Source organism: Tachysurus fulvidraco, chromosome 21, assembly GCF_022655615.1.
Source record: "Tachysurus fulvidraco isolate hzauxx_2018 chromosome 21, HZAU_PFXX_2.0, whole genome shotgun sequence".
NCBI lineage: Eukaryota > Metazoa > Chordata > Actinopteri > Siluriformes > Bagridae > Tachysurus > Tachysurus fulvidraco.
In genome coordinates this window covers 6252598-6263182 of record NC_062538.1, presented here as the reverse complement: position 1 = coordinate 6263182, position 10585 = coordinate 6252598, and the positions used below count along the sequence as shown (strand labels likewise).

At 37.0% G+C, this 10585-nt stretch overlaps 1 protein-coding gene across 2 annotated transcripts; it reads right to left on the bottom strand.

Moving 5' to 3' along the window:
• Positions 1 to 2625: 2625 nt before the first annotated feature.
• LOC125139863 (zinc finger matrin-type protein 2-like) lies at positions 2626 to 10571 on the bottom strand. Of its 2 annotated transcripts, none has more exons than XM_047805724.1 (6): positions 10365 to 10571; positions 7085 to 7175; positions 6210 to 6333; positions 5064 to 5137; positions 4834 to 4976; positions 2626 to 3246 (listed from the first exon to the last, which is right to left on the bottom strand). In XM_047805724.1, the coding sequence occupies exons 1-6, from the start codon at positions 10377 to 10379 to the stop codon at positions 3082 to 3084; spliced, it is 612 nt and encodes a 203-aa protein (XP_047661680.1). In that variant the 5' UTR covers positions 10380 to 10571; the 3' UTR covers positions 2626 to 3081. The 2 variants fall into 2 exon arrangements, with proteins under 2 accessions (XP_047661680.1, XP_047661681.1); XM_047805725.1 differs by lacking the exon at positions 10365 to 10571 and adding an exon at positions 9468 to 9661.
• Between the last annotated feature and the right edge of the window lie 14 nt (positions 10572 to 10585).

The following is a 10585-nucleotide window of genomic DNA, read 5'->3' as shown; positions in this document are numbered from 1 at the left end:
AAAGATCATTATTGGTATTAAGCGGTGCACAAAAGGCTTTTGTTGCATTCCTATATTTTTCACCTTATTACTACTCTAATATATATATATATATTAGACAAAATATACGACATGAAATGTTACATTGAATCATATAATTGCCCAATGATGCGTGAGATTTAAGTTATAAATATAGGCTTCACAACAAAACCATATATATCCACCTTATTGGGCGAAATCAAATGAAAGTGTTCCCACATTTCAGATCTTTTAGTAACTCAGATTTTAAACCTTTAATCAGATAACGAAGCAGTCACGTGGGTGTGTGTGAAATGAAGCTTCGGACGTCATTGGTCACGTGATTTTACCAGACGGAATCAAGCATCGATACAAAGCTTCAATGAAAGTCGGTTCATTTTTTTTGACACACGCCTCAGAGCTTCGGTGTCACTGGTAACATCACTAGTTATTTTATATCGTTTGATTTGTTTATGTATGGGGATTCATTTTGATGCTATGGGAAAATTGTGTTTTTGTTTATTTAAATGCAGATAAATTGAGTAATGCTGACTGTGTATGTTGACAGCTGCTGGTGGGCTTTGTCTTATTTTTAATTAAGATGGGTTGAAAGTTTTTAATTGTATTTCCCTTTGGGAATGTGTTTTGATGCAGATGTGGATAAATGCTCAAACATTGACTGTTATATCTGCTATCTGCCAAAGAAGGTAAATGTATTTTATATTTTAATTAAATAAAAATGAGATCATGCAGTTGGTAACCATGGTTTAAAAATGTTTAGTGTTTTTAATACAACATTGTTACGTCCCCCATGATATTGTTAGTTTTTTTGGAATGGTGTTTTGTTGTTGTTTTTCTTCCCTTCTCTTTTGCCCTCACTTTTGTTTTAACAGGTCAGTGTGTGTCTGCCAATCACAGCGATGCATGGTGATGACAATGTGCAGCTCCACCAATGGGGGCGCCCTACGTGGGATTTAAAAGGCACACCTGTGCAGGAGGCGGGAGCTCTCTGGCACGCGGCGTCTTTTGTTTGTCTGGTGGTTGACTCGTGTGGTTTTTGTTTTGTCCTGTACCATCCTTGTGTTAATTTGTTGATTAAGTCTGTGTTCTGTGCTGTATCAGTGTTCCATGCCTCATTCTGGTCCTGTCTCTCTGATGTTTCCTACCGACTGTTATCTGGCTGCTTAAATATCAAATCACACCATAAACGGGGAAAGAGATAGAACAGGTAAGACATCACGTGATGTACATATGCAACACTGAGCCACTGCTACTTGTTTAGAACACTAGGTTAGTGATACGTGCCACCCCTTGTATTTTTGTTTCTAGTAAGTGTAGTGTAGTTAGGGCGTCTTGCCCGCTGAAGATGTTTCTTTTTGTTTAACGTATGGTTTATCGTGACTGAGTTAGATTAGAAGTTTTGTTTCCGGCTTAGTAAGATTGTTTTGTTTCTTTCCCTGAGTTGGCACGGTCTTGTTCTTTTCTCTTGTCCCTGTTTTGATGTGAATTAGTTTGGGTTTTGTTTTGTAAAAATTATAATGTATATAGTTTGTATATAATGTTTGGACTGTTTGGTGATGGTATGGTTCACTAGAATAAAAGACACTATTGTGGACTTGGTGGTTTCCAGTTAGTGCTTATTTCCAGTACATGTTCAGGGTTTTAATGTTGCACCCTTGACCCCTAGGCACATACAAAAAGGGTTTGTAACAAACATGATGTATTGTTAATTTTGTTTTCTTCTGTTTTAGATTTAAGCCAATTGCTGTTTCTCCTGTGTTGTTTTTTGTTTGGTTCCCTGGCTGGCCGGTCTCAGAGGTGTGTGCAGCATATAGAACGGAGGGCATAGAAGCCTTTATTATCACCACGTATACAGCACAGTGGAATTTTTTTCTTCACATACCCCAACTGAGGAGGTTGGGGTCAGAGTGCAGGGGCAGATATAATACAGCACCCCTGGAGCAGGGAAGGTTGAGGGCCTTGCTCGAGGGCCCCGATTCTCTAATCAACAACCCAGAGCGTTAACCAGTTGAGCCACCACTGCCCCCACGTATGCAGCCAGCACGTGGATTGTTTGTGTTCGAGTCCATTGGCTTTGGCTTTGTTTTGTATTTCTTCTTTTTATATAACACTTTCCCAGCCTTACATTGCCAGCTTGATTCCTGTACTTGCTTTCTGCGTGTGGGCCTCTCTGTGTATGGGATCCATGTTTGCCATCTTTTCTTGAAGTGGTTATGAGAGGTTGTTTATGTTTTGTTGTTAGTTTTGTTTTCTTTTCAGTATGTATTATCAGGGGAATGTCTCCCTACGCTTTAAGGGTCTGTCATAGGAAACTAGCTAATATAGTAAGAGTGTGAGCTGGCTGTTAGCATCTTGGAGAGCTGGGAGCAATTTTGATGAGTTATATACATAAATCATTTCATGTCTATATGTGTTTGATTTACACAACAATCATTTGCTGTCCTATTTTTGTAATAAATCTTTGTACCTTGAGTGATTTGAAGTATTTCCTTTTTGGGCCTGTGCTCTCTAGAAGTTTGAAGGAGTGGCCTAGTGTTACACATGGAAGCAAATAGGGATGACTTGATGTGTTGTAATAACCATTATTTTAAAAATGATGAAATCTGATGGCAATTAAATATTTATTCAGATACAAAGGTTAAAAGCTTTTTAATGTAAAATGAAAAAAAGGTGTCAACAAACATTCAAATTTTAAAAGAGGACCAAAAGCAGAGGAAAAAAAAAATCAAGTATGTTTTATCCTTTAGTACCTACACACTTTACCTCATGTCAGTGAGAGATTCATTAGTAGATCAATTTAATATTGCTTTAGTTTACTGTGTAACTTCAAATCAATCGTAGAGACTGGACAAATGATTGGAATACTAAATCACCAGACTTAGACAAGTACTAGAATGTCAAATAACCAAGGATGGCAAAATAAGTGGATTAGTTGTTGGCTTTGAATTTTTTCATTGTATTCTCATTGTGCATTTGAGAAAAAGAAAAAAAAAAAATCAGACCAGTCCTCAAGCTAAACAGAGCAGTGAGGCCTCAGCATTGGTACCTGCAACACATTCATATTCAATGAGGCTTCTTGGAGGAATCGAATTTTGAGAATCCCATTACAGCAGCTATTTCCTCATCTGCTTCAAACTCAAGGTCTTCTTCTGCTTTTCGTTTCCTCTCTTCTCTTCTTCTCTTCTTTTCATTTCGCTTCTCCCTTTTGTACGCTTTTGCCTTTTCCTCCTGAAAACATACACATACAACAATCCCATTTTAAAATGTATATATTGTGCACATGTATTTCATTCCGTTGTTCTATAATATGTAGTTTAGTATTATAGAACAGAATGAAATAAATTCGTTATATTATTCTCATGATTATATAATAGAAGTGATTAAAGTAGCACTCTTGATTTTTGCTCAACATGAACATCATTAATTCTTCAGTGCACTGTGTTTGATTAGATTAAGGTTTAGATCTTTAGAATTTATGCTTTTTATATAGAGGGAAGAACTGTTGCGTCTCTCTAAGAATTAGTCAGAGTAGCTCAAAATAATCACATTTGTCCTTCCCCATTTCTGCAAATTAAAAAATCTAATTAAGCATTTCACAAAATGGTCTTTGTGAAGTGTGATCAGTATTTACTCAGTCCCTAACCATAATTTGGCTGTCTATCAAATATTACACAGTGTGTAATAAAGTACTAGTGAAGACCTTACTCTTCATTGTATACGTAGATGAACACTGATGAAAGAGTCTCAGTCAATACATTTACAGCATTTGGCAGAGGCCCTCATCCAGAGCGACATACATAAGTGCTTTTAAGTCTCTATTATTGAATACATTAACTCTGGGTCACTGGGTTACAGACTGGAGATACCATGAGCCTTTTTTCTTCTTTTTAAATACACACTCACAACAAACAGGGGAGAAAGTGCTAGTTCAAGTGTTTCATGAGGAAGATACTTTCATGTCAATACTAACATGAAACATCAGAACTGAGGGAAAACGAAACAGAAACACCTTGTTGATGAGGGATAACAGAGGAGAATGGCCAGAGTGATTCGAGCTGACAGCAGCATAAATATCCATGCTTTATATAAATGGTGAGCAGAAAAGCATCTCATGTACAACCTATCAAACAGACAGGCTACAGAAGACGACCACATGGGGTTCAACGCCTGTCAGGCAAGAACGGGAATATGAGGCAATCATGGACACAGACTCGCTCTAACTGAACAGATGAAGACTGTAAAACGTCTTTGTAGATTGTTTGATTATATAATGGATCAAAAAACACATGTACACATAACCAACATAGAACAGCCAGTCGCTGTACTATGAAGTAACCAGCAGGTGTTCCTACTACATGCTTTCATCGTATTGTGTAGCAGCATGTGGGCCAAAAAAATCAGGAGATTTCTTGCAGCTAAAATGAAACATCATGGAGGCAAATTTGGTGTTTGTGTATAAGATTCAGCAGTGTATATATGCATTATATCATATGAGATGAAGAAGAAGCAGTGTGTGTTGTTTATGTGCACGCTACTGTCGTAAATTCCATTGGTAGTTGCTGCAAGAAATCACTCCGTATTCGCATAAAGTTAAACTTTTCTCAACATTGTCATGTTCACATCCATATCTTGCAACCTAGGGGCTTTCGCTCATGTCACCAGATCTCTGTGTCTCTTTGTCACGGCTATATCTATACATAGTATTACAATTACAAACTTACTATGATGTGATTTTCTCATAGCTCAGAACGTTTCCTTCTGAAACCAAACCAACAACCCTCCTGATGTCAGAATAAGCTTGATCCCATTACCCACCTCTTCCTGCAATTTCTTCATTTGCTCTTCAAATTTGTTCTTTTTTTTTTCTTCCAGTTTCTTCTTAAAAAACTCGAAACGTTTTTTAACCTGTTCCAATGTGGAGCGTTCCACTCTCATTGACATTCCCAGGTTCCTCTGGTCTGTACAAGAAAGAAGCAAACTTTAACGTGTGTTACCTACTGCATATGGTAAATTTAAAAAATGGTAAAAAAAAAGTGAATACTCACGCTTCCTGCCATTGATATGATCGAGAAAGTTGAATGAGTCTTTCACCTCACAATCGCAAACATTGCAGTAGTGCCTAAAGGGACAAAGTACAGCATCACTTATGAGACATACTAATGAAACATAAAAAAGTAAAGTTACAGAGTGAGCCCTGTCCACAGAGAGGGTTATGGTGAGAGGCTGTTTAATATCAGCCTCTGTTTAAACAGATCACAAGTGAACAGGGTGTGAATGGGACGCAAATTGTGATCTGATCACTCAACTTGCCGAAGTAGTGTAAAACCCACATGGAAAAATTGGGCAACCTAATAAAACGGCATTGAAGCCACTAATGTGTTGCTAGGATTGATGTTTTCATCAGAATTGAGTTTTAAACTGTCCAATCAGTGTGTTGATCCGCTTAGAAGGTTCATTTGTTTTTCTGACACCACTCTGTGGTATAAATGACTTCAGTCTCAATATAAACATGCACATATGCAAAATTCCCTCTCATGTACATGTTGCTGTTCTCAACATTGCTAGACACGTTACTACATCAACATGGGATGCTTGTAAATGGATTATTTTAGTCAATATTACAGCTATTCTAATTTATAATGTCAAATTCATCACCTTTAAGAAAATGTATTAAAATACTGCATGATGTCACAGTTTACAATCATGGTCTTTGATGAAATGATGCACAGGGTTTGGAAAGGGGCTGATTTTGTTCAGAAAGCATGCAAATAAATTTCCTGACATGAACTTGAAAATTTGACTGTTATTTACACACCACTATAAAATAGGGATTTCTCTGGAGGCGTGGGTAAAATGGCAAAAATGTCATTACAATGGGCAAACCACTGTGTATAAGTGGTTTGCACATTGTAATGACATTTTTGCCATTTTACCATTTTGCCATTTTGTGTAAACCAATGTGCAAACCACTTATACACAGTGGTTTGCCCATTGTAATGACATTTTTGCCATTTTACCCACGCCTCCAGAGAAATCCCTATTTTATAGTGGTGTGTAAATAACAGTCAAATAAGCAGTAAATAACTAAAATGGTTTGATGTGGAGTTTAGAGATGCAGTGTGACAATGTAAAAAAAGGACATGTAGGCCTTCTGCATATATCTAGTTCAGCAGATGTTCATCAGGACCTACCCTCCCATCTCAGCCTGTGGTGTGGTCTTTGTGATGAAGCTGGTCCTTCCAACCTTAGACTCCAAATCCACCTTGTAGTCTCTGGGCTGGAGAGGCGCTAGTTTGACCGGGGGTACGAGTTTGCCTAGAGAAGCGAATACAGAAATAAATGAATCAATTCAACACAAACTCATTGGCCACTTTATTAGTGTCTTGACCATCACTGAAATCACAACATTACATTACATTACCTTTACGGCATTTAGCAGACACCCTTATCCAGAGTCACTTACAACTGAGCAACTGAGGGTTAAGGGCCTTGCTCAGGGTCCCAGCAGTGGCAGCTTGGTGGACCTGGGGTTCGAACCCATGACCTTCCGATCAGTAGCCCAACACCTTAACCACTGAGCTACCACATCCCCAAGACCTAAACTGATTGTTCTGAGTTTTGTCATTAGTCTTGCCAAGGAATGAAGTTATTCTGTCAACAATTGATGATGCTATAATACACTTCAAGTCAATTTGACCTGGAAAAAAACAGGTTTTATTATTTGCCGACATTAAAAATGGTCAAAATGGTTTCAAAACAATGTCCTGGCTTTGAAATATAACCAGCCTGTAATAATTCATCAACTTTTGTGCTTCTATAGTGAAAATAATCAAATAATTCAAAATTTCTGTTCTTTTCTTTTTTTTTGCATTTTTGTATATAAATGAGGTTTATTATACCAAATATTACAAAAAATTGTGCAGAATATATGTTAATATGTTGGAAACAAGTTAGACTATGGCTATCATATTTACTTAATTTTTTATAAGCAGTCAAAACAGACACGGTCAGCTTGCCTCTGCGCTCCTAAATTGCATAGAAAAGCATGGGAGGACAATGTACTTACCATCTTTTTTCTCTCTTTCCCCTGTGATTCGCTTTTGAGCCAATTGTTCATACTCATCCTTGTCCCACTTGCGCCGAAAATCATTCTGTGCCTGTTAAAAACATAAAAAAAGTTTCTTTTCAGTTCAGACTTTTTTATAGAATTATACACAGGATTCTACATATTGTTGTGAGACACAGGATGGAGTTACAGGTAAAGATAAACCACAACCAATTATTAACTTATCCGTCAGAAGACAGTTACTTCAATGTTCGAAACCTATAAATCCCAAACATTTCTGATTTAAAAAAAATGTTTAATTTTTATATCATAACTCATTAATAGAAATAAGCAAGTAACGTGATTCCTTTCAAGTGAAAAATGAGAATGCAATTGATAAATAAAAAAAAACAGTTTTGGTTCTTAATATGCAATATATGAATCAATGCGTCACTGCGAACTGGCTCGGAATCGAAACTGAATCGAATCGTTCAGACCCATATTGTCTATGAAAACGATTAGATAAATAAACAATACTGAATATTGTTCTCAAAAGAAATGCGAACATACAAACAGTCTAATGCATAAATATTAACAAAAGAATCACGTGATTCAAAGCCCTAGTAAGTAATCAGGGGACACAGTGTTCTGTATTAATACAGCTCCCGGCCCAGACGGGGTCCAACTGGCTGACCAACTGGCTCCTATCTTTACCCATATCTTCAATAGATCACTGGAGCTGTGTGAATTGCTTGAAACTCTCCACAATCATCCCGGTCCCCAAGAAACCCTCTATCACTGGACTGAATGACTACAGGTCTGTCGCTCTGACATCTGTCGTCATGACAGCAGGTATTGGCCCACTTAAAGACTGAAACAGAACAGATGCTGGATCCCCTACAGTTTGCCTACCATGCAAACAGATCAGTGGACGACACAGTCAACACTGGACTGCACTACATACTGAAACACCTGGACTGCCCAGGGACATACGCCCGAATTCTCTTTGTCGACTTCAGTTCGGCTTTTAATACTATAATTCCGTAAATTCTCCACTCCAAACTCTTAAGGCTCACTATACCCCCTTCCATCTGTCAGTGGATCACCAGCTTCCTGACAGGCAGGAAACAAAATAAAAAGGCAAGGTAGGCTGAAACCTCTGACCTCAACATTTCTGTACTTGCTCAACCCAGTGAGGGCTCAACCAATCTATTCTTGAAACCTTCCTGTCTCAAGTGGAACAAGATTTGATCTTTTGTAAATTTCAAGCAGTGTCTCGGACATGTTTTTCACCCTCCTCTTTTGTTTTCCTTTTTCTGTGCAGCCTGAATCAATAAGCCAGCAAGGCCCATCTTCTGGACTGGGCTACGCATTTAATAGTCACTTAATTGCTGAGGAGAATATTTTGGGATGGCTGAGGTTTCTCCTGGAGACTGACAACACGTGCAGTGAAACTGCCTTGCGGAGCGAACAGCCACTCTGGAGATTTTACTGACTTACCATGATTTCGACAGACCATGTATGAAACCATGTTTTCCAGAGAACATGTGTACCTTTTTGTCTTGTATCACAAGCTGTTGCATGCACAGAGCACATTAGCGGTGGTTAAGCATCAAAGGGCATCTTTATAACATGGATTTATAATTAACCAGCACAACAGTTTTCACTATTCTATGTTCATTGATGTTTATTTGTTCTGTCACAGTTGTATTTTCACTTTCAGAGCCTTTTGTCTCACTCTACAATCCTGCCCCTTAAAGCACTTTGTTTTGCTGTTCTCTTTTTCAATCCAGTCCCCTGGTTTCCACTTTTTTGACTTGGTTGCTGGTAATTCTTACAATTCTTTTGTACCCTGCATATTTTTGTACATCTTTAAGTAGTAGAAAACAAACCTAATAAAGATATGATACATGTTTCACCTTGTCATTAATGAATATAACCATGGCACCATGAGTGCCTAACACTCAGACTCATTTTTAAACTGTGCTGTAACTGCAAGTATTTTGTACTTGGTTAATATTTCACTTGACCAAACTTGTATCTTGGTTTTATAAAATTTGGAAAATGAGTTTCTCAATGGTTCTTTGGAGAAATACTTGTCCCCATCACTGTTTGGTCAGTGCCAATGAACTTTTAAGAATGTGTAAACCTAATACAAATATCAAGTTCCTTTATGTTCTTAAGTTGCATTGAGCTGCAAGATCAGCATATCCATTGATGGATATAATGCATGAACACAGATCATGTTCTTATCTGTACATGTTTTTTCCCTCTATTTTTACTCTAATTCTACTCTTAAAAAACTGGAGTTTTACTGCATGTAAAGACTGTGGTTTTAAATTTAACCAACAAAATTCTAATTAAAAAATATCCAATATAGTTTTCAAAAGATGTCACTTCTTACCTGGTGATGTTGCATTCTTGAGTCTGTTTGCTCAGAAAGTGTTAAATCTTCTATAATATCCAAAAAAATCTCAATTTTACTAATTTTAAGCTCGTAACACTGAGACAGCTTAACCTGTGTTGATTAGACCGCTGGAACAGCTGGAACCAAATTCCTTGTGTGTTCTGATTCTGATTCTGATTCTGTGTTGATTAATTTCCTCTTACAGCACCCCCTCAAGTGGTTTGTTCCTTAAATACTCTATTCACTTTTTAAATAAAAACATTTTTATTCCCGTGCTAATAATGTCACTGTGTTCTGATTCTGATTCTGTAAATGTTTATACTGTGAGTTTGGTTAAGCATATATAATGCATGAATACAGATCTGCCACCAAGCTGTGTTCATATATTATACACTCCCTGACAAAAGTCTTGTCACCTATCCAAGTTGTAGGACCAACAAATAACTTGACTTCTAGTTGATTATTTGGAATCAGAAGTGGTTTATATGAAAGGCAAAGGCCTCTAGATTACGATTATTTTACCAAAATAAAATCTTATCATGCCTTGATTTTTATTTATTTAATTAGGCCAGAAAGGTCAGACTTTGTTTGGACAAATGTCTTGTCACATCTAGTCACATCTAGTTATTATCTGTTGTTCCTACAATTTGGATCAGCGACAAGACTTGTGTCTGTGAGTGTATTTGTAAATTTTCTGTACACATTTTTTCCCTCTATTTTTATTCTAATTCTACTCTCATAATTCTACTCTTATAATTCTACTCTCATAATTCTACTCTTATAATTCTACTCTTAAAAAACTAGAATTTTACTGCACGTAAAGACTGTGGTTTTAAAAGTAACCAACAAATGAGAAAATATCCAATATAGTTTTCAAAAGATGTCACTTCTTACCTGGTGATGTTGCATTCTTGAGTCTGTTTGCTCAGAAAGTGTTAAATCTTCTATAATATCTAAAAAATGTGTGATTCTGTGTTGATTAATTTCCTTTTACAGCACGCCCTCAAGTGGTTTGTTCTTTATAAACACTACTCACTTTTAAATAAAAACATTTTTATACACGTCAGAGACTTTTAAATAAAAACATTTTATACACGTCAGAGCCGATCGGCCGA